This window comes from Eptatretus burgeri, chromosome 9, assembly GCF_056783735.1.
Source record: "Eptatretus burgeri isolate ZD-2024b chromosome 9, Ebu_testis_v1, whole genome shotgun sequence".
Taxonomy (NCBI): domain Eukaryota; kingdom Metazoa; phylum Chordata; class Myxini; order Myxiniformes; family Myxinidae; genus Eptatretus; species Eptatretus burgeri.
The window spans coordinates 85,161,503-85,184,661 of NC_140969.1; the positions used below are offsets into that span (position 1 = coordinate 85,161,503).

A 23,159-nucleotide genomic window follows, 5' to 3' on the forward strand; every position below is an offset into this window, starting at 1 on the left:
CAACCTCTCTATCTTGGGTGCAATGAATCGCAAAAGCCTGAGCAACTTGCAAGATTTAGGAACCATATCGTGTAGTACCTCAAATTGAACACCTCGATGAGTGCTTTCTAGATATGTCAAGCTTGAGACATTATGATGTCATTTGGTGACGTTATGAGGAAAACGCATATTTTTCATGGTTACTCTGTAGAACGATTCTCATTGGAATCTCTCGTAGGCAGATATTCCTCAAGGAGTCGCTCCTGGTGGATAGCAGCCCTGTTCACCTCAGTGTGACCTTAAAGAAGTCACACGTGGTCACCTTTTGGCAAGATATGGGTCACCCTGAGGGTGACATTGGTTTATTTATTTATTTACAATATTTGGTCATGCATGTGCTTTAATTCCTTATTTGGGCATACTTTCATCCGGCATCCACCTGGATCTTTAGGAGTATCCTAATACGAGTTTAAGACCATATGCCTAATTTTGACAAGTGCCCGACACCTCTGAATTTAATCAAATTTTGCACAATCTGTCAGGTCGTTGTGTAGTGATCAAGTCGATCGATCACCTCAAACGGTCGTGAGTTGTCATGGTGTAGTTTGTTCTGATGTGGTTGTATCACGAGAATGTGATGACCCGGCTCCAAGGTAGGTCATGTGGTGGCATGATTGTTGGTCGGCATACAACTTCATATGCTCCTTTTGAGACCAGTCTCGAGAGCGAACCGATTGGTCAGGGAACAAATGTTCAGATGTATGAGAAAGTGGGGTCATGTGTCTTTTTGCCATACAAGTCTGCTTGACTGACAGAAGTGGGAGGAAGTGTTGCTGGATACTGATGGAGAAAAAAAAAACTTGAGAGATCTTGCTTCCAGTTCTGACCCTGAAAATTAGCAGTGTTGACTGCCTTGGACAGTCTTCATGAATTGTTAAACAATACCATTCGCATGTGGCCATAGAGGAGTTATCTTTCTGTGGTCAAAACCCAGATTATCGGCGAAGTTTTGAAACTTATCTGAGTTGAACGGTGGACCACATGCAGTCCCTGCCGAGCAGTGATAGTATCGAGGTGAGAAATGACAGTGTTTGTAGACATGGACCAATGAACTTAGACCTCTGGAAATTGGCTGTAGTCATCAATAATGACTATAGCATAATCACCACTGGGAAAAAATCCACAAAAGTCAAAAGACGGTTTCAGCCACGGGCCCCTTAGGGACTCGACGGGGACATTATTCAACGTTTGGACTGGTGACAATAACTGAGTCGCTGATTGACACTGCAGGCTCCATCCAACCGTCTATCCTAGGGAACCATATGTGTTCACGAAATAACTGCTTTGTTTTGACTATGTCCTGGGAGGATCCATGTGCAATCTTGACAGCTTGATCGCGAATGCTCTGGTGGGACAATACGATCACCACAGAGACAGATGCCATCAGCGATGGGCAACTCCTGCTGCATGTGCTTGAACGGCTGGAGTTTAGGTGGCAGGTGATCCCAATGATTGCCATGTCTGATGACAATTCGGTTAGCGGTTGCACAATTAATCTGATCCAATGGCTGGAGGAAAGGTGGAAAGATCTGCTGATATGCATGTCAAATGTGATCACTGATGTGAGAAACATGTTTTGGTGAACTCTTGGATCAATCAGGATAATGAGACATGAAGTCTGCCTCATTTACATTACTGGGTCTGTTCACAACCTTGAATCAATGGTCGGAGGTATAGACACATTCTAACTGAGCCATGGATTTAGATCGTGGATTGTTCAGAATGCCCTTAAAGGGGAACCCAAATGCTATTTTTTTTTCTGAAAACCATTGAAAATCAATCACGGTCTAATTTAAAGGAAAAGATGTTTTTTTTGCCAATCACAAAGTGCTGGAAAAAAAGCCCACGAGTGTCGATTTTCACCAGTGAAGTCACACATTGAACCCACCTTGATCCAAATGGCAGCTGACATGGAGAAACAATGTATTCTGATACCAAATCCACTGTCATTAGCAACTCTGAAGGTTCTCAGTTTGTTGAAACTGATCAGTGAGATTTTGAAGAAACCATTGGAGACAAAATTAATGATGGACCTTGTTGGGGGAATTATGGGGCTGTATGATTTTGAGCCTTGTGCGAGTGGCTCAGACGAAGATGGTGACAATGGAAGTGTTGGTGAAGATGAAAATGCAGGTCGCATGTTCACTGTAGATTGATGCGTTGTTTTTCCATTCAATTGATGATTTATAAGGGGTTTTGGATTTATTGACAAATCGGTTATATTACTCCAGCAGAAGCATGGACATGGCAGACAAAATGGGTGGCAAATGCTTTGCCACTGTCGCAGGCTGACCAGGTGTCTTGTATGTTGCGGGATCATCTCGTTTCATACTTTCCCGAGACGCCATTTGTGTCTGTGGTCGTTGTATTTCGTCCGTGGTATGTGCCGATGCCGATGTCCTGCCCCAGTGGATGGGGAAGTGGTGCTAGTGGGACAGGGAGAGGAGGAGGGTGTGGTTGGTAGTTGTAGGTATTGAGGGGGGGGTGCAGGGGTGTGTGTACAGTGGTGTGATTGTGGAGGGAGGGAGTGGTAACCCGTGTACATGTTCTGGTAGCTTGGTAGAGATATTCTTCCAGTTTTGAGCGACAGCTGTTTCTTCTGCTTGATCATGGGGATGGCATCCTTGCTCAATCGTGGCAGATAACCACAAGATCAAGCAATCTCTGTTGTTTCATAATAGTGCTCTGTAAAATGTTCTGAGCACAAAAGCGATAATTTTCTAGGCCCGATCCACACTCGGGTATTTTGGACAAACGTCGTCCAATTTCTGGTAAACTTAGGGTCTTTCAGCCATTGGTGTTGTGTGAAACCATCTTGGTTTGTATTACTGTAACCAACAAGGACGCATCGACTCTGCATATTTGTGGAAAATCGAAAATTATTCACCGTTTGAGTTAAATCGTACCGCAATGTTACCCGTTGATATTACAAATCTGGCGGTCAACTTCCAGGTGCGACATCACTACTAAACATGAAGAAGATGATTTCGACTTTTAATCACAAAATTACTTGCTTTATAAATCGCAAATGGGAAAAAGACATCGTATTTATTCTGTAGGGTATCGAGGAATCGATTAGCGTCGAGGTGGTCTGAGCATTTGGATTCCCCTTAAGGAGGATTGTGCTCACAGATCACTGTGAACTCCTGGCTCAACAGATAAATGGAAATGTTCTGCAGCCCACATACTCGACAGGGTCTCCCTCTCAGTCTGGCTGTATCAAGATTCTGCATCAGTTGGAGGTCGACTCGACTATGCAGTGATATTCGTACCAAGTTCTGACTTCTGTGCGAGAACGGCACTGACTTCAATCGGGCTGACATTGAAATCAGTCGGAAACTGTACTGCAGAACCCTGGGGTCAGGTCATCGAAGTTTGAGTTTGTGGAAAGCTGAATCTTCTTTCTGACCCCTCTCTCATCTGGAATTCTTCCGAGTTTGTGTATGTAGAGGACAGCTGCTAACATCAGCAAAGTTCAGAATGAAATGGGACATGTACTGAGCCATTTCTGAGGAGACTGTAAACTTTCGATGGTATTGGGGGTGGGTGGGGGGGAGGGAGAGGGTGGGATGGATGGCATCACATTCCTTGTAGACTGAAGTATTTGAGGCTTGAGGTGACACTCCATGTTCCAAGAATGTGCCCAAAATTCTTCATTGATGATTGGCTGAACAGACACTTCTCTGTTTAACATGACTTTGCTCATGGAACCTGGATAACACTGAATGAAGAGTGTGGTCATGATATTCCTGGTCTTTACTAAAAATGATGACTTTTTATTGGATGTGTTCCAAAACCCTGGTATATCAGAGATGAGAGCTAATTTATTTAGTTATTCGTATGCAGCCTGTGGCTGCTTGGCTGCATCATTTTCTGAGGGTGCAGCTGTGATGCTGATGATTACCTGTCACCAGCAAGCTGGTACTCATTTTGCCAACCTCAGGATGACAGGCTGAGTCAACCCTACTTGGTGTTAATTCAACGGAAAACGGGCTTCAACTCAAGATCCTAGGATCCCAAGTCAAGCACCTAACCATTTAGCTAACACCAGGCCCTGTGAACTAATGACTGGAACATCTGAGGCTGTGTTCACCCCAAAGATTAGTGTTATACCTAAAGACACCAGCATGAGCAATGAATGTCATGATGTAGCAGGAGTCCTTGGGTATCTCGAGCTGATGGTAACCAGCATTTTAATCCAACTTGCTGAACACATTTGCTCCATTCAGATCAACCAAAAAGTTATCTTGATTGGATGGGAAAGCGCTGTTTTTCAATGGCACGATTTGCAGCATACATGTCGACACACAACCGCACCCCAGAATGTTTTTCTGCATTGGAACAACTGGACTAAACCATGGGGTAGGTAGCACCATACACCATTTCGATGATATCAAGCTGGGAGAGTGTTCCAACTCTTCAACTGCACTTCTGAAATGGAATGTCACTGGATGATATTTTGTTGATATCGAGCTTGACCTGGACATTAGTAATCTTCCCAATGCCCTCAAATCGGCCTGAGTACTCAAAAATGATTTCTTACCTGATACTGGTGAGGATAATCACTATAATGTCGTCAGGAACTCGTATCCACCTTCAAGGCCTTCATCCACAGCTTCATGGAGTCCTGCTCTCCCCTCTAGGCTGGCTCCCCTGCCTCGCATCTTGCTCAGCTTGATGCTATGGAAAGTAAGGCATTCAAGATAATTGGAGTCTGAGTCTATCACAGTCTATCACCGGCCCACGCTGAAGCTGAGTCTATCACTTCATCATCAGACAGGTCCAGTGGTCTCTGTTTGTTTTCTACCACCTCCTTTCGGGTCTTGCACCCTCTGCTCTTTCTGCCCCCATGTTTCTGCAGGGCACATACGGTCCACCATCAGCCCATTTCTAGTGAAACTAGCTAAATCCAGGATCGCTGCACACCACCACTCACTTGTTCCTCTTTTCTTTTTTCATTTTCTTTTTTCCCCTGCTTGTGCAATCAATTTCCACATCCTCTTCAATCTCATTCTTTCCTCCAGGTCCAAGACAGCTGTTCGCCACCATCTCAGATCATCTTCAATCCAAGATCATGATGTTTTCTACCCTCGTTAACCCCACCAAAATCCCTCCTCCTTCCAATTTTTCTCTGCTTGGAGTTTCTTTCTGTATCCATCTTGTCCACCTAATGCATGTGTTTTGCATCTTGTTGTCTGTTATGTCCCGATCTGTTTGGTGTCCTCGCTCTTCCACAAGCCTTGACTCTTTATAATTAAAAAATAAAAATATAACTCTTGACATGCATTTCAAACCAAAGGTGAATATTGCTTTTGAAGAATGTTGTTGAACAAGCTGTGCAATCTCCTTCAGAAACTCTTGATGAATTTTCTATCCAACTCCGTGAACTGGCCAAATCTTGTTTCATGACATTGATAGAAGAATTATGAAACGGATAATTTGTGGCTGGCAGTCTTCTTGCCCTTGTCATTGGGCTCTGAGGGAAGATTAAAAAAAATTAAAAATTTGTACCTTGTCGAGGTTCGAATGAGAGCTAACACACAATACACAGCAGGACATTTTGAAACTGGAGGACATTTTGTATGCTGGCTGATGAGCTGGCTTGATTGCAGAGCCAGACTATTGAGGAACAGGAGCACTCCACCATCAGTGCTGTGCATCCCAGAACATCAAAGCAGCAGAAACCCTGTATCAGATCATCCCGTGGAAATGAAAGATCTATATCACGTGAGAGCTGTGGCTATTCATTGCTGCACAAAAGCCAGTGTCCAGCCTGAGGACAAGAGTGTAGATACTGCATCCTTGTGGGACACTTCATGGTCATCTGTCGATGGAAACGCATTTCGCTATGCAGTCGGCTCTGCCTTGCAACGAAGTACCAGAAAATTGTCAACAAATGGTTCTGACTGATGGAAATATGCTGCATGTGATGACTCCCGACAACAAGCTATCTCATTCTGAGATCCTGGTCAGTGGTTTTCCCATCTTGTTTCTCCTCTTTTCTGACACTGATGTCAGTATCATCAATAAGGGGACTTTCAAGTGCTTAGGGTTTCATTTGGAGAAGTCTGCTGCTTGGATTTATTCTGACAATTCTGGTTCTCCTTCCCTTTCACATCCATCATCACATAGTACTCCATCAGGCTGCAGATGAAAGCTTTGTATGTGGTCAGGAGCTCAGGTGGGCCGAGGAAGAACTTTGCACGATGGAGGATGCCCAGTCGGCGACTGGCTTTGGAGGCCAGGTTGGAACTGTGGCTTTCCCAGGAAAGATCATGGCAGACAGTGAGACGCAGAAGCTTGAAAGAAAGGACTTCTTCTGGAGGATTGTTGAGAAAGTAGACGGTCCTTTCGGAGAGACATCGTGAGAGTGACATTTGTCAGGATTGAAAGACATGTTCCACGTGTTGGACCAGTTTGTGATTTTACCCAGATCTGCAGAGAGCGAAGAAGCTACTGCTTGCTGGTCTGAGGTGTGACAGATGGTACGGCAGTGGGTGGAGTCATCAGCAAAGAGAGAAAGAAGATTTTCCAGAGTCGGAGAGATCATTGATGAGTCGGACAGATCATGATTAATAGCCAATATTATTACATGAACTTACCCTGTACATTCACGAGCCCCAGATATGTCCTTCCCATCGGTGTTCAGAAGCACCCATTCCAGATACACAAGGTTTGTGTATTTTCACGTCATCAAGATGTCCTTTGCCAAAGAACTGGTTACTGTTACTGGTAACGATGTATAGAGTCGTCTTTACAATTGCAGACGTCCATTAAATAAATCACCAAGCCTGCCATGTTCACAGGTAGCACTACTGCAAGGTTCAAAGTCCATTCACTCATAGCAATCCGTCAGGGGTTTGTGTAACACACACCTGTCTACTCGGGCCTTGCACCGGCCCACATGGTCGGGAGTTTGCAGTACGGGCAGCTGCCCATTCGGATAGCTGAGAAAGTTCTCCAACTCTTTTGTTCTGAAGAGGCACATCCCTTTCTCTCAGGTACATTTCCAAGTATTTTTGGATTATTTTGGAAGCTTTGTGAGCCATTTCAGGTAACCAACCTTGTCCGCACACACAATGTACTTTATGATGCTCTGAACACCGCCATTTCTTGGGGATTCTGCACGTGTGCACTGAGCATTCTGGGGTGGATCACATCATTTTGAAAGCCGTGTCTTGATGCTAAATGAATGGGGAATTAAATAAATAAACTGGCAAAGTGAATTCTGTTTATCCAGGTTGTACATGTCAACAATAAATGTTGATGAATGCCTGTTTGTGCTGGTCTTGTCCAACTCTTGCTAATCCGCTGCCCCCCACTTGCCCACCCAATCTTCCCAATCCCAAACCTCTTTCTCTTCAATTGCCCATTGCAGTGAGAGGTTGCTGTACCACTGCATGCATCGAATGGCCGGCCTTTTGCTCTCTCTGCCCAAAACCTCGTCCATTCTGGCCAAATATGCCGAACCATCACACATGGGAGTCAGTGCGTGCCAAGCCCTCATAACCTCGCACTTCCTCAAGTGCTGTGCCCTCGATATGCACGGAGCTCTGGAGTAGTTTGGACGGTCGTGCGGGGTCTCAGTGGAACATTCGGCCCAAAGACGAAGTATTGTTCAACCATTTCTGATCGGGCTTTCTTTCGTGCTCTGGAGCTTCTTTCGGGTTGACCTCCATCATGGCTGTGACCCTTCTCAGCGAGCGAGGGATTTGTGCTGCCTGAAAACATCAAAAGCAACTCTAACACTGGCTTTGTCAACACAACTGACACCTGCGAAGTCGGGTGTGTTTGTAAATGTGTAGTTCCAGTTGATAGATATTTGATTTGCGACCTGAAATGGTCTTTGTGTGTCATTTTGAACCACGGTTCGACGTGATCCCTTAAATTTATTCTGTTTTGTTTTCCTCCCACCTGACATCTTTTTCAATTTACCTTTTGGTGACATTTGTTGTTTATCAGGTGTTTTGCTCATGATGACTTTTGGTTTTCAATCAGGTAATTGGGCTGGGGGGGGGAAAGAAATCCCACCTGTGAGTGAAAAAATGTAGGTCGGTTGGTGGTTGCAATTGTTGTGGTGTGCATCCATTTCCATATTAAAGTCGTTGTTGACCTTTGGCTTGGTTGTTGGTTGCAGATGAGAATTTTGACTATTCACATTTTGAGTTGTCTGTCTGTCTGTAGAAGAGAAATAACTTCAATGTGGACTTGGTGGGGTTGTGCATCTCTTCTTGGTGAGCAAGACCAACTGTGAAGTGGTGCTACTCATGGTGGTTGTCAGGATTTTAAAACGCATTCGAGTGCAATTTTTATCAGCTCATCAATTATCGGTTGTGGTTTTGTGGACTCTGATGACTTGTGATTGGGGTGTTAATTTTTCGGGTGTTCTCATTTGGCGTGCATGTCAAGATCTCTTTTGAGGTGCTGTGCCGAAAGCCGTTGTCTCGAGGGTGCTTTTTGGGATTTATTTAATTTTTTTGAGGGTGCGGACGATCGCTCGTTGCTTTCGAAGCTGGGTGTTGCAACCACGTGACAGGCAGGGGAACATGGCGCCGGAGCATGGTGGGCCGTCCGTGTGCGCAGCGAGGCGAGCATCTCCCCGGCACCACCGCGACCTCTGCCGCAACCACGGTCACTGCCACCGGATCTACGACTGAGTGGGGTAGGGCATGACGGTGGCGGATCCGGCTTGATGGGCCCTCGCTCGGCGCGCTGTCTCTGTCTCCGGCGTGTCTGTGTCGAGCACACTCCGCACCGTTTTCCTGTTTCCCTTCTCACTTTTCTCCCTTTTAAAACTATTTATCCGCTCTTCCCTTCGATCTTCACACCCGTACCTCTGCCTTTTCTGGGTCGTCGTCTTTCCACTGGTTCTTTTGGGGGTCTTGTCCATCCTGCCGTAATTCGCTGTCCATCCATCCCCTAGGTCGACGTCCGTCTTCCCCTCACCTCATTGCACACCGTTTACCTCCACGTCGTGCCCACCTGCTCTGGCTCTTAAAACATGCTTTTTGGATGAATGGAAACGATTTCCCAAATGAGGCCTCGGATGTTCGTTTTGACATCCACGGGGAGTTCAAATCTCCTGATTTTAAATGTTATTTTTCCATTTGCCAACTTTATCCCCTCCACCTGATGAGCTAATTCACACCTTACCTTGCCTTACCTTTACCTCGACTCCCCCTGAAACTTTCCGTTGTGTGATGTCCGCTCGACGAGGATTTGGTTTTTATTTATTGAAGCTCATTTTGTTGTCGCTTCCAAGCTGCACGTTGCTGTGGTCGTTAGTCAGTGGATTGCGTGAGGGTGAAAAGGGAGGGAAAGTGAAGGGTTTTTAAAGCTCCTTGGGTGTCACACCTGTGTGGTTCGATGTGTGTGAAGCAAATTAACCTGAACCCGCCGACCCTCAACACCCAGTTCCTGTGGCTGCTGCTGCTGCTGCTGCTGCTGCTGCTGCTGCTGCTGCTCCTGTAGCTGCTGCTGCTGCTGCTGCTGCTGCTCCTGCTGCTGAACACTTGCATATCGTTTTGTTTACAGCGAGTTAACCCAAAACCAAATTGTTGTTTTCAGGTGGTGCTTTGTCCTCCCTCCAAAGGGGGTTTCCTGATAATGGGGTGGGATGTATTCTAACCACGGCCTCTTTAAAAACCATGTTGCGGAACCACCTGCACAGTTTCATGTTCATTTGGTTCAGATTCCTGGCCGATGATCCTCTGATTTGACATCCCGACAAGATGGTGCTTTTTCTTCGGCTGGTGCTTACCTCTGAACCACCCGATATCTGTTTGATTCCCAACTCGACTAAACCTTCAGGTTGGTGCTTCCCAGGTGCCATACCTTGGAGTTGCGTTAAGCGAGGCGTCCTATCTGCCAGCAGTGTTTGGTGTATGATAAAGATCCCGCGGTGTATTTTGCGAAGTTCAAGTTCTCTCCGGCACCCTGAACAAATTACAAATTCCTGTTCAAATCGGCTTCATTCTCACTCTGTTTGTAAAAGCCTTCCCCCCACCGACCCCACAGGGTGGGAATCATTGGGTCGCTAAAGTTTTGGTCGAGGAGGATCGTATCGTTTTGATCACGAGACTTCGTTGGCATTCGTTCTGGAACATCGAGCAGCGTTGAAACTTTTCCACCCGAGATGAGCACCTTGCTCACCTGGTGGAAAATTATTTCATGTCTTGGACGTATTTGCATAAACACACTCGTCTTGGGAAGATGCACAAACTAACTCGAAATATCTATTGGAGAGATTGTCTACACACACATCCACCGAGCATTTCCCTCACATTGCATCACAGGTGAAGCTACATTTTCCTGTTGTTGTTGCACATTGCTCATCATGGAGTCATTTTCCTTTACAATGTGCCCCAGTGAACTGCAGACTGTGCCGGAACCTCTCGCTATCTCCAATATTCCTTGAACTGTGCACGATCCAAGCCGATCATACACTCCGCTGCTTTTCCTGTCGTATGGAATGTATTCCTTAACTGCTGTTTCTTCCCTCTGATGAACGCAAACAGTGCTTTGTGAAGGAAGGGCTGTTGTGCAGTGAAGTTTTAATTCCTCCTGCACACCTTCTGGGAGTGTTTAATTATCAGGGACTGAACTCCAGATGTGTGGTTCTTGGAGGTATTATTTGTGAGTCCAGTGTGGAGGGACATTTTAAGGTATTTCAGTTGGACCTGGAATTGGGGTGAGAATAATTTTGGCACACAAATGACCTTGACCTCTCTCAACATTGCAAGGTGAGGCAGTTTCATTCGTTCAAGGTAAGTCTGCAACCCTGTGCAGAATAAAAGTATGACTTGACGCTTTAGTTGCACGACTGGTACATTTGGAACAACTTGCCGAAGATTTTTATTTTTATTTGGCTTTGTTTGAAAGAATGAACCAAAAAGGTGTACCTGTAATTGGCCAATCTTGCGTGCGTGCCATAACTTTGCATTGGTGATTCCATACAACAACCAAATAGCAGAGGATTACAAATTCGACAAAATCTGTTCACAAGATTAAAATGGGTTTATAAAAATTTCGTGCCATTGTTTTGGATTGATTGAGGGCAGCTGTTCTGGGTTTGAATACTAAAAAGAAAAAGTCTTATTTCTACAAAAAGGGATTCTTTTTTTGAATACCACGGTGTGTTTTTTTTACTCCATTTGTATTTCTTCTTTGGTTGCCTTTGCTTTTTCCTCGTTTTATAGAATCTGGACCAATCCGTCACTAATCCTGCTTTTTATGGCCCCAATGATTCCTATTTTCTTACGGGATCGGCCGGGAAAGATTTTTGCTCGAGCTTTTAGCAACCCGGCTAGCCAGGCCTGACGTTTGACAAAAGATGATTTGTTCAGGGTGCCAGAGATAACTTGCCGACTTCACCAATGACCGATGCCAGCAGACAGGTCCGGTTTAATCTCCGACGGACTGCATACATCGCCGTGTGTGCAAAACACCAAGTTTTCATTTTATAGCTGGATTGAGATTCACACCCATGCTCGACAACTCCGAGGTGAGTACGCATACCTCTAGGCCCTATTTTTGACAAAGGGCAAATAAAACGAGACTGCTCTGAACTCCCGAACTCTCCCATGGTGATTTTCAATGTTTGTTTAAGCTCGAGTAGTTCTACTTTCTCGCCTCTGATTTAACTGTAATTTTAACGCCCATGAAAACATATTGCTCACACTACCTTTTCAACCTGATATTTAGAATGACACCAACAGGTGTGAACCATCTGCCGTGTTGGGTCCGCAAGTAAATTGATGGCCATCAGCTTCCCCTCAGTTTGGTTATTGTGGCTACTTTGACGAATGACTGAGCTTATGGTGAGGACCTAAAGAACGACTATTAGGGATGTCCATTGGCACAGGGTCACGGGTGCAAATCGATTGATCACGTTTTTCCAGGTTGGGTGATTCGTTTCGGCCATGGCCAAACTCGCACTTCCTGCGTAATTGGCTTCTTAGGATTATGGGATCACAAAAAAAGTTACCAAAATGCGATATTTGACATGACAATAATGGACTAAAACACATGCCAGGACATCAAGGGACAAAAAAACAAAACAAAAACCAACATTCTGTGAACGATGGTGTGCCGGTGATACTGGGATACTGTACACGGGTATTACAAAATACTCAAATGGCACAAATAATCAGTTTGAGTAAATTAAAGAAAAGATCGTCACCAGGGTAACAAAGAATCCTGGCGGGACGGGAAAATATTATCTTCTGGCACAGCAATTGAACATAGCAGTACAAAGTGTGCTCCGACATACAGGTGCACCACCAACTGCAGAAAAACATTCCAACTAAACTTTATTAATATCTGGTTACCAGAATTGCAAATTGGTGTCGTGAGACAGAAATTCCCACTACGTTACCTTGACTTGCTGCCGTTTCATCACCAACCAAAGCTGAAAATAAGAAACTTCCCTTGCCTCTCAAGAAAACAAGTGTCAGTTGCTTTTTGGATGGTGAATCCATCTTGTTACCTGACTGTGTGCTTTCTACCATGTAACAGTGGTGGAATCCCCGAGTTGCATGTCTGAGTCATTGTATGAAAGAAAGGCCATGACATCATGCATGGGATGCATGTTTGGCTTAAAAAAAAATTTCCCAATTGCATTTTTATTTTTGTGCACTCATTCCCTGCCATCCTATTTTAGGTGAACCATATGTAATATTTTTTTCATGTGTAAATCATGCATCCTAAACTGTATAGTAAGTGCAGTTTCCCGATGAAGCTTTTGAGTTATGCAAGTCGGACTTTGTGTTGTTTTTTTTGTTTTTGTTTTTTTTTGTAAACTTCTTCCTTTTCAGTCATTGCTTGTTTTTTTTCTCTCTCTTTCCACTATTCATCATCTCTATGGCTTTCTCATTTTACTGTGATATTGAAAGAACAGCAAGGAACTTGCATACAGAATGGGAAGGACTAGGTCATTTGGAAATGTTGCTATCTTCGTAACAAGCTCAAATGAGCTAAGATCCTCGTCCTCTTAATGATGACGTCATAAAAACGAAATGACGTCATTGTGATTCATCAGGTTTGCGATAAATAATTTTCTGTGTTGACGCCCAGCTTGATTCCCGCAAACAAAATTCAAACAGCTTGCCTCGTTTCGGAGATAATGGTATAGGCGATTTCCATTTGCGGCGATGTTATGACGTCAACTTTTTTTCTAGGAAGAATTTCCAAAATCGGAGATGGTTACTGCCTGCGCGTGGGCTTTCTGCATATACATGGCAAGTTTCACGAAGATCCGATGAAAACTCTGGGTTGTGAAACAAAAAATAGGAATGACATCATAAAAATTGATATGACGTCATAGTGATGTATCATGTGTGGTAATTCATTTCTGCTCATGCCCTGTTCGATTCCCGCAAACAGAATTCAAAAAGCTTGCCTAGTTTCGGAGATATTTTTTTAGGCAATTTCCATTAGCGGAGATATTTTGACGTCATAACTTTTTTCTTGGAGGAATTTTCAAAATCGGAGATGGTTACTGTCTGCGCAGGGTGTTTTTACATATATATGCCAAGTTTCAGGAAGTTTCCATTAAAACTGTAGGCTGTGAAACAAAAAAGTCTACAAGAAGAAGATTAAGAACAACAACGTGAGTAAGACTTAGAGATCCTCCACGAGGATCTTAAAAACTGCAAGGAAACTCAGATGATGAAGATTCAAGAAAAGCAAGGTGGGAAACAGGAGCACCATCCCGTAGCAAGGATCTACACTCCATGGTGCTCTGTATGAAAGTCTTGTACACTGATGATCTTATTGCTGCTCAGGAATGCTTTAACTCTATTGAGAATACCCAGTTGGCGACTAGCCTTTTCCACCAGTTTGGAGATATGCCATAATCCTCCCACGAAAGGTTGTGGCAAATCGGCCAAGGAGTTCCAGGGACTGCATCTCTTCCGTGGCTATCCAAAGTGTATTGGATAAATGAATTGCCTATCCTTGTTAAGAGATGGTGTGGCTTGCTAGAATTGAATGTTGCTCCAATCCCAGAGACTTACCTTGTTTCTGTCTGATGAAAGGGGTTCCATCTGCAAGGCTGTCTTTCACCAGAGTGATATACTGTTCTGCACAGAGTAGTCAGAGAAAATGGAAAAGTTGGTTTTTAAGATAATCGGATAGATTATTGATCGAGATCAAGAATAACTTTGGTCCGAAGATGCTGTCTTGTGGGAACCCAGCCTGATGGAAAAGGTCAGCATCAAAGGCCACTTCCGCTTCAAGAAAAAACTGCAAAAACACTTGAGCAAGGGACCCTGAGTACAAAAATAATAAAACTTAGAAATCGAGGCTGGATGCCAGATAGTGTCAAAGGCTTTAGTGCTATCCTGAGATGGCCCTGAACCTCTTGCTTGTGGTTCAGCACATCCATCCACTGCTGTGCCACTGGAAGTAACTTAACCAAGGTGGAAAGCTTGGTAAGAAGTCAAACTGTTGCTGCAGAAGAGATGGTGCCTGAGATCAACCGTAGTGATGGACTGCACTTGCTTATGATGGCAAAAAGGTTGTGTCGACTAAGTGGATCAGTTTTGGAACCTTTCTTATGGATTGGAGTGATATTTGAAACTTTCCAAAATGGAAAAAGTTCCCCATTCAAAAAGGACCTGTGAAAGAGAGAATCATTGGACTGCAACACAGTTCCTGAAGAGGTGAGCACATATACAATCAGGAACAGTTGTGTAAGAAACTTCTCCACTGAGAAGTCCATATGCTGAGGGAACTTTCTGTAATAAGGGAAAGGGTAGGATCAGGAAGGGCTGGACTGGTCTTTTGAAAGAAGTCAAGAATTTGGCTTTTTCTCAAGCAGTATCCACCTTGACTTCATCCTTTACATGGGAAGGAATGGAAGGGGCATGTGTGCCAGAGACAGACCTGACCAGCTCCCATCAGGCTTCAGAATTTAGATCGCAGATGAGCCTGATGCTGGGCCATGGCTTTTCTTCTTGTAGGCCAAAGCAGAAATTTAGAATTTGTCCAGGGTGCTGGCAATAGCTTTCCTATTCTTTGCAAGGGACACTGTGGGATCTTTCATCCACCGACAAATACTGGCAATGGGACACTCAGTTTAACGTCCACTTGAGGAATGGGGCACACATTTATGCATCGCCATTCTTGCAAAATTTCAGGGTGACAGTTTATAGCTGTGCCAAGATTTGAACCCAGGCTAGACAGATTACAGGTGAGTGTGCATACCTTTGGCTATCTTGTGAGCTCCCTAGCTCTTTATTTGGGCAGATACACAATAGTGCTGAGCTGTGTGGCGAGGAAACAGGTTATCAGTAAGGTTTGCCTTTCAGGAGGAGAATGCAAGTTATTTTCTCAGATGGTCTTGATCACCACTCGTATCTGTGCACCACAGTTGAACATTTTTACCAACATATTGTCACGGACATGGCCCGGATAACTCCAAAAGGCTGGCGTGTCTCAACATACCACGGCCGCCATCGACAACCTTCACCTTTCGCTCGATCTTTGCACCCAGGGTTGGTTTACCATACCTCTGAGATGAATGAAGCAGCTGGGGAACTTTGCCGACAGCTGTGTAACAGATACTTATTGGCTGAACAAACCAATGTTACATGCTGTCCTCCATAGTCCATCAGACCAATTAATCACTTGGGCCCTTGCCCTAGGAGTGCCATCTCCGATCAAACCTGAGCAGGTTAAGTCAAGACATGATATCGACTTTCATTAATTTATTACAAAAATGGCGGTTGGGCAATTCAAATGAGAAAATGGCGGGGGAAATCATGAAAGGCAAGGCAAGCAATATTCACAAATGTGCAAGCACACATCTATTCCCATTATTTCCTACATGATATTGTTGCGAATTCGTGCCCGCCGGCGTGCGAGCGGCCGCGTACCTCCAATGGCAGCTGCGTCGCCCACCGGACAGACAATTCAGGCGTGACCCTCCTGGAACTATTGCCAGGAACCAGTCACGGGTGGGGGTTTAACCTCACCATAGCCCAGTCCGTATTCTACCCGCGCGAAATAGGGTGAATCGCCGAATGTCGATATACCTAAGTACCCGCACAGGTAACCTACCGAGGGGCTGCACCGCACGTCGGTCTGGGAAACGAACCGCTTAAGCGGTCCGTTCTGTACTACAGTGATAACCGAGCGGTGTTATCGCCGATCTCAACGGATTTGATTCTACTCCACTTGTGCTTACAACCCCGACTAATGTATTCCACGATGCAAGATGGCACTTTCAACGGGAAAGGATGCAACGTACGGGGAACAGTTCAACAAGCACATTGATTTACATTGGCACGCATACAGGCAAGGCAATGAGTGACAGTCATGCACATTTGTACAGCCAACAATGAATAAAACACGGATACAGCCAAGAAAGCAATGAAAGCAATACCACCGACTACAAGCAAAGGTTTATTCACAAGCACAGTCACTTAGGCAGGTCTACTTTATAGATGGCGCCACAACATGTATTACAAGCAAAGAAATGGCCACCCCCATAGACAAGGGTGGCAGACAGCGTCCTGTAGACCGTATGTGGCGTGGAGCCTGAATGACCGGCCAGGCCCACGAGACCGAAGGGCTTTACCCACACCCTCGTGGTGCGACGGTGGGCAGGTCACGACGTCTCATTCCCACGGCAGCTGGCGTAGCCGCGCCTGATCTCGGGCCCCTGGCGTAGTCTGTGAGCTCTCTCCGGCATTCCCCACACGGATGCGCAGGCTCACGCCACACAGCCGGCAGAGTGGTTGGGGGGAACGAACAGGGTTACCGGCGCTCTCAGCGTGGATACTCGGTAAAAGGGGAGTTGATGCTCTTTCAGCCATTGATGCTCGATCAGCGAGTTGATGCTCAATCAGCGAGTTGATGCTCGTTCACCCTGGACTGCCTTGGCGCTGGCAAGTTCTCCCTGGCTGTGGTCTCCACATCGCCCTTTTCCCTGGCGGTGGTCTCCACGTAGCCCTCTGGTTTGCCACTGAGTGCCCTTCCGCGTCCCTGCTCCGTTCACCAACTCATTGCCTCACGCTCTCAACTCCACCGTCTCAACTCTCGCCAACTCCCAACAACTCTTACTCTCTCCCGACTCGCACTCGCCCACCAAAACCCTCTTCAACGGACCCAGATTCCGTAACCACTCGACCCCCTCGAGACTGCCGGCTCCACAAATTCACCACCGATCGACAACAACCCGGAGCTCCGTTCTGCTCATCCTTATATAGGGCTGGGGAAGCGAGAATCGACCCTTGCCCTTTGACCTCCGACCCCCGGAGAGCGGACATGGTAGAAATCACCGAAGCGCTCGTTCTGACAGCTTGACCTTCGACCCTGGAAAGCCGACGTTGTGGAAATCACCGACGCGCTTGGTCTGACAGCTCAACCTTCGACCCCGGAAAGCCGACGTCGTGGAAATCACCGACGCGCTTGGTCTGACAGCTCGACCTTCGACCCCGGAAAGCTGATGTCATGGAAATCACCGACTCGCTTGGCGGCGAGAGAACCCCTGCCTCTGCCCGCAGCGATGTCGTTTGTTCAGATCCTGCCGCTGCTGGCGCGAAGATGGCGTCGCTTCAGGAACGAAGGTGATTCGATGTTTGTGGTGTGGGTTTGTTGGCGGTTGTGGAGGTAAAGAGGCGAAGGTGGTGGTGATTTGGTTGTTGAGTTATGGTTGGTCCAAAATAACGACAGAAAAAGAAAAATGGCTACCTCAAAGGATCACAGCCCGGTGAACACGAATAATAATTCCCATTAAACAACGGTGAGGAAATCTAAGTGAACACAGACTTATCGATCTAACTGATCTAAGGAACCTTTCTGGTGTTCTGCGAATTTCCACAGCCGTAACAATATATATATATATATATATATATATATATATATATATATATATATATATATATATATATATATATATATATATATATATATCTGCCATTGGATCCTTAAAAGGATTACTTAGCACCTCGACACAAATGGATCCAGACGACTGACGAAGTGGGAGAGAGTGTGGGAAAAGGGGTGAGAAAGATGGTGAGGGGTTTTACACGAACCTGACGCACCCTTCCACAAACCCGGCTGTGATTCTGATTGCCCCAATGCTTGGCAGTTCGGGTTCACCTTCCACCCACTGGATGCCGGATTCCTCTCTCCACTTCGTTAGCTCCCCGATCGTGTGGGGATGCTGGATGTTCCTGGGCCGAACGTGATGGACTGCATCGCTGAGTGGGAATATCATCCAGTCTTGCGAGGTGAAGTGGGCAGCTCCGTGGTGGTGTGGTGATCGTTGGGGTGAGATGAAGGTGCTGAACTCAGTGTGTGTGCATCCATGAGTGAGGTGTAAAAAGCCAGAGAGAATGAAAGTGAGTTAAGGAGGAAGAAAAATATAGGATGTCAGAAAGCAAAGAAGAGAAAAGAAAGGCAGGAAAGAAAGTGAGCAAATCTGTAAGTTCGCTCCAATCTCAATCTGTCTAACTTGTCTAATCAATCTCTGTGTGAATCTCCCCAAATCTCCTGTCTCGCTCCAAAGAACGGAATGGTTATCTCACTCCTGTCTTCCCGAAAATGTTGCGTCTCCGATCTCCCCCGAACCACTCTGAAATCCACTGGTTTGGACTGGTGGGGCGGTCAGGGCACCCCTTTGGTGGTGATTGACTTGGTCTTTGTTTTTTGCCAAGCAATGCAGTTTCATTGGGCAGAGGGGGTATTTCTGCCGAGGGTCGGGAACTCACCACCCATCTGTCAAAGGTGATTGATTGCTTCCGCTAGAATAGGAGGTAGATAAGGCAGGGATTGGGAAAGCATTTTGTTGAGAAGGACGTGGAAATTCGTTGTCTGCACCGTGTACATGTGTTGCGAGAAATGGTTCAAGTTGAGGGTGTGCAGAAAGGAAAGAACATAAACTTATTCTGACTCACATTCACAACATACAGTATATATCCACATAAAAAGGATGTATTCTTAACCACTAAACAGAATACTACGGCATAACTAGCTTTAAACTGATATGTATGTGCTTTGTCCTCGGGGGTTCACAACTCTTCTTCTCGGGGCTCACAACCATCACAATGTAATCAGAAGAGCATTGAGGGTCTGTGGAGGGAAAGAGGAGGAGGAGGGGGATGTTTGAGAAAACGTTTGACATGAAAAGGTCCAGTATTGAATGGTTTCCATTTTGGGAGATGCCTGTTGGAAAAGAAACAGACTGAGTACATGTCCAGTTGTTTCACAGAATGACTTGGCCAACACGAAGTAGGCTGGCATGGTGGCAACAAGTCTCCACAGATTAGGGAGAGTGAACAATGTTGAGAGAAGAGCAGAGACTGTCAATGTCAATGTTTTGTTTTTTTTTTGGATACAAAGTTGAAGTTTGTGCAAGAGCTGAAACAAAGAACAGGAGAGGGAGGAAACTGTGGAAAGTGGGGAAGCAAACCAACAGAAAGGTGTATAAATACATCGGAGGGATATTTTGGGGAAGGAATGAAAGAGTAAGGAGAGTGGAAGGAGGACATAGGCTGAGTAAACTGGACACAAGTTCAAGCGCAGCAAGAAGTGGGCTGAAAGAAGAACAAGGGAAGACCGAGGATGAAATGGCACTGAAAGAAAATACTGAAGAATGGGTGGAGGGAGGGAGAGGGGAGAAAATAACCTGAAAAGGAAGGGGAGGGTTAATGAGAGCAAGAAAGATCACGTGTATGGATAGGGGATCATTTGAGTTGGAAGTAAACTGCCACATTGAAGTCCTGGAAGGAAGAGTGAGATCGAACAGACAAAAGATTGGCTCAACAGGAGAGAGTAAAGAGGAACAAATGAGTTGGGGGGCGGGGGGGGGCAGTGAGTTTGGAATTTTGCAAGTTTCACCAGAAACGGGTTACTTACAGAAATTGTGTGCCTTGGAGGAATCTTGGAGGGACAGAGCATGGAAAGGGCTGAGGGTACAAGACAAGAAAGGAGGCAGTAGAAGACAGGTCACCAACCTGTGCAATATTGGAGTAACAGGCTCAAAGTTTCAGTTTCATCCCTGGGAGATTCTAATGATTTTAAAGGGCTCTGGTCTTCATAGCTTCAAGCTCTGAAATGAATGAAGCAGGGGCAATAACCCAAAGTGGAGAACATTACTCCATTAAGCTGTGGGTGAGGGCCTTTATGTTGTTAAAATTTTGGATTTGCCAAGGAATAACTGGGCATGATGGAGGATGCCCAGTTGGTGGATGGCTTTGGAGAGCGAACTCTAAAATGTGGTTCACCCAAAGGGGTTGTGACTGATGATGTGGATGAAAGGTTTGAGGGACTGACCTTAGAGCAGTTTGTCAAGGAAGTAGATGGGAGGTCTCCAGACTGTCCTTTCATAGAGATGGAGTGAAAGTGTAAGATGTTGCAGCGTTGAAAGATGTATTCCAAGTGTTGGACTAGCTCTCAATTTTATCAAGGTCTGCAGAGAAGAAAGAGACTGCTGCCTGCATATCTGAAAGATCAGGGATGCTATGGCACAGGGTGGCCATCAGCAAAAAGAAAAGGAGGGTTTCCAGAGAATCAGAAAGATCGTTGACGAAGATGAGGAACAGGACTGTGTCCAATGCTCCAGCCTCGACAGGGAGAGGAAATGAGAGGATCCTGTTGGGAGCCACGCATTGACTATGAGAGTGGAGGATGTCAGCAAGCCATGAGAGTCGGTGGCCTTGTATGCTATCAGCTAAAAGTTTTGAGAACGAGGCAGGGCGCCAGATTCTCAAGATATGACCAGAGAGATGGCCCTGTTTGCAGAGAGAGCCTTGTGTATAGAGGCATCTGAGTTGCGGAGATGGTAGGCCACACAAAGAAATATGCTAGCGTGGAGAGGCGCACAAAGCCAAATGTGGGTGACCTGTGAGGGTCAGGAGTTTGTTGAGAAGGGAGGAATGAATGTACACACCACCACCACAAGTACAGGAATCAGGCCTGTGTAGAGTGGAGGAGACAATCACCAAGGAGATACACAAGAGAGTCTGGGTGCTCTGTGAAAAATGTTTTGGTGGACATACAATATTTCAATTAGCCGCAACAGCCTGTGTGGAAAGATCTGTGGAGTTTAAGTACAGACCTCTGATATTTGTCGACCAGAGGATTTGAGAGGGGGAAGCACACACAGGAGAACACTGGCAAAGGGGAGCAGTGATGGGATGAGAAGGTGCAGGGTGGTTTCTGGACGTGAGCTGACCCTAACTGGTCAGGACAAAGGGGAGCAGTGATGGGATGAGAAGGGGCAGGGTGGTTTCTGGACGTGAGATGGCCCTAACTGGTCAAGACACATTTTATAAATCCAAATCAACAATGCAGAGTTGAGCATGTCGTCTGAGGTGTAAAAGGGGGTTGTTTGAACATGTGGAATTGAAGACTGTATGTGTGAGTCAGGAAGTGTAATGTGGCTGTATAAGTAAGCTGAGAGCAGGGAGAGTGTAAAGGCCATCGTAGATGAGCCGACGCAACGCAACAAGATCATCGGTGACAAATCCTGTACAATTTCGTTTTTGCATGGACTGCCACGCACTACGTGACTGACGTTCTTGCGGGAAAACAAAATGGTGATGGAGGAAATGCAGGGAGTGGATGAGAACAATGAAAGCTCTGAGCACTGCTGCTTTGGCACGAGTGCTGGTAATGTCAATGGCATGTCAGGAGAAAGAAGCGACTGTGGGTAAAGCCATGGATGGAGAGAAGGCTGATTCAGGGAGCATTCACCAACTTGCTGGTGGAACTTGATGCAGAATGTGAGTGCTCGTATGCTAACTTCCAGAGGATGCATCCGACACACTTCAATGAGCTCGTGGAGAATGTCAGTCTGTAGAATGTTACAGCCAGAAGTCACTGAAAGGTAGTTTAATTGGTCAACACATTTCACCATGTCGGCGAACATCGTAGACCATCACACATTGCACAACGATGCATGACTGTTGCCGACAACTCGTAAAAGTTAAATATTTCCAACCTTTATGATGATTGGTGACATGCCTGAAAACCTTGTTGACAACGGTCATCAACTGCCGCGCATTGCACCATTATCAAAGACTTTCACAGACTAAACTGTTGCAGTCGGTGTTGTTGCGGTGTGTCAGCTAGTTTGTGGTGGGCTTAAGCATAAGTATTGGAGGAGGTGAAAGGAAAAGAGGACGCGACAATGAATTGTGTGATAGAAGACTGAGTAGAGGTTTAAGAGTGAGCCAGGCATTACAGAACATATGGGAAAAAGAATGAGCACAATATATTTTTCTTCTTAAAGAGAGATGATTGGAACATGGAGCTGTTGAGTGTTAGTAAGGACCTTTGAAGAGACCAGTGTTGGTAAGTCAAAGAAAATAAATGAATTGAGTAAGGAAAGAGTAAACTAAAAAGAAGGAGGTAGAGCTGAGCACGTGGCAGAACGTGGTTTTTAATCGATGAGAACAAAGAGGAACAGACACATAAATGTTAAAACAAAGCACCAAACGTGCAACTTCTGATTGGTACAAGCAACAAGAAAATGAAAAAAAAATGAAGCACGACTATTCCTGAAGGTCAACATTATCTTTTGACTTCGACCAAGAGATGTGAGACCAGGTAATAAGAGGTGAAGAAGGCAGCCCAAGGTCTCACTAGCTTTTCATGAACATACAAACAATTTCCCCAAATCAAGATTACTACAAATTTAATCTATATATAATATAAGATATTTAATCTATAAGATTTCCAAATGCAACCAAATGTTGATTAGACAAAATGGCTGCAACATGAGCCGCTCACTCCTTGAGGAATTATTTATTTATTTATTTATTTTGCACAAGATGCTTGCACAGAAATTCTATCCGTGAAACAAACACAAACTATACCATGACTCTCTCCCTGTGGCCCCTCGCATGCACTAAACGCACACACCACACACCACACACCACACACACACCTATCCTGTTGTGCTGCTGCCGTCGTACAGTCAAATTACCCCATTAAGGGGGAACAAAGATTCAGAGGAGACTGACTCCAGTATAGTGAGTTGGCCCTGGTGGCCTCCATCAAGTTGAGCAATATGTATGAACTGCAAGGCCCCTTTGGCTGGTGAACCATTTTTGACAAACTGGACAGTGAACATCTCAGAATGAGCTCCCTGTTGCTTTCTGGTGGGT

The 23,159-nt window shown here is 45.4% G+C and overlaps 2 protein-coding genes across 2 annotated transcripts in view; both read left to right on the top strand.

Annotated features, from left to right (window-relative positions):
• CCNP (cyclin P) overlaps positions 1-8,288 on the top strand; it is a 106,563-nt gene extending 98,275 nt beyond the window's left edge. The window contains exon 9 of the mRNA XM_085895906.1: positions 7,418-8,288. Within this exon, the coding sequence (XP_085752032.1) occupies positions 7,418-7,601 (184 nt within the window). The 3' untranslated portion in view covers positions 7,602-8,288. The remainder of the gene's footprint in view (positions 1-7,417) is intronic.
• Positions 8,289-8,542: 254 nt separating this feature from the next.
• Positions 8,543-23,159, top strand: part of LOC147020510 (bromo adjacent homology domain-containing 1 protein-like) — a 78,042-nt gene continuing 63,425 nt past the window's right edge. Inside the window, exon 1 of the mRNA XM_085895908.1 lies at positions 8,543-8,701. The gene's annotated coding sequence lies outside the window, so the exon portion shown is untranslated. The remainder of the gene's footprint in view (positions 8,702-23,159) is intronic.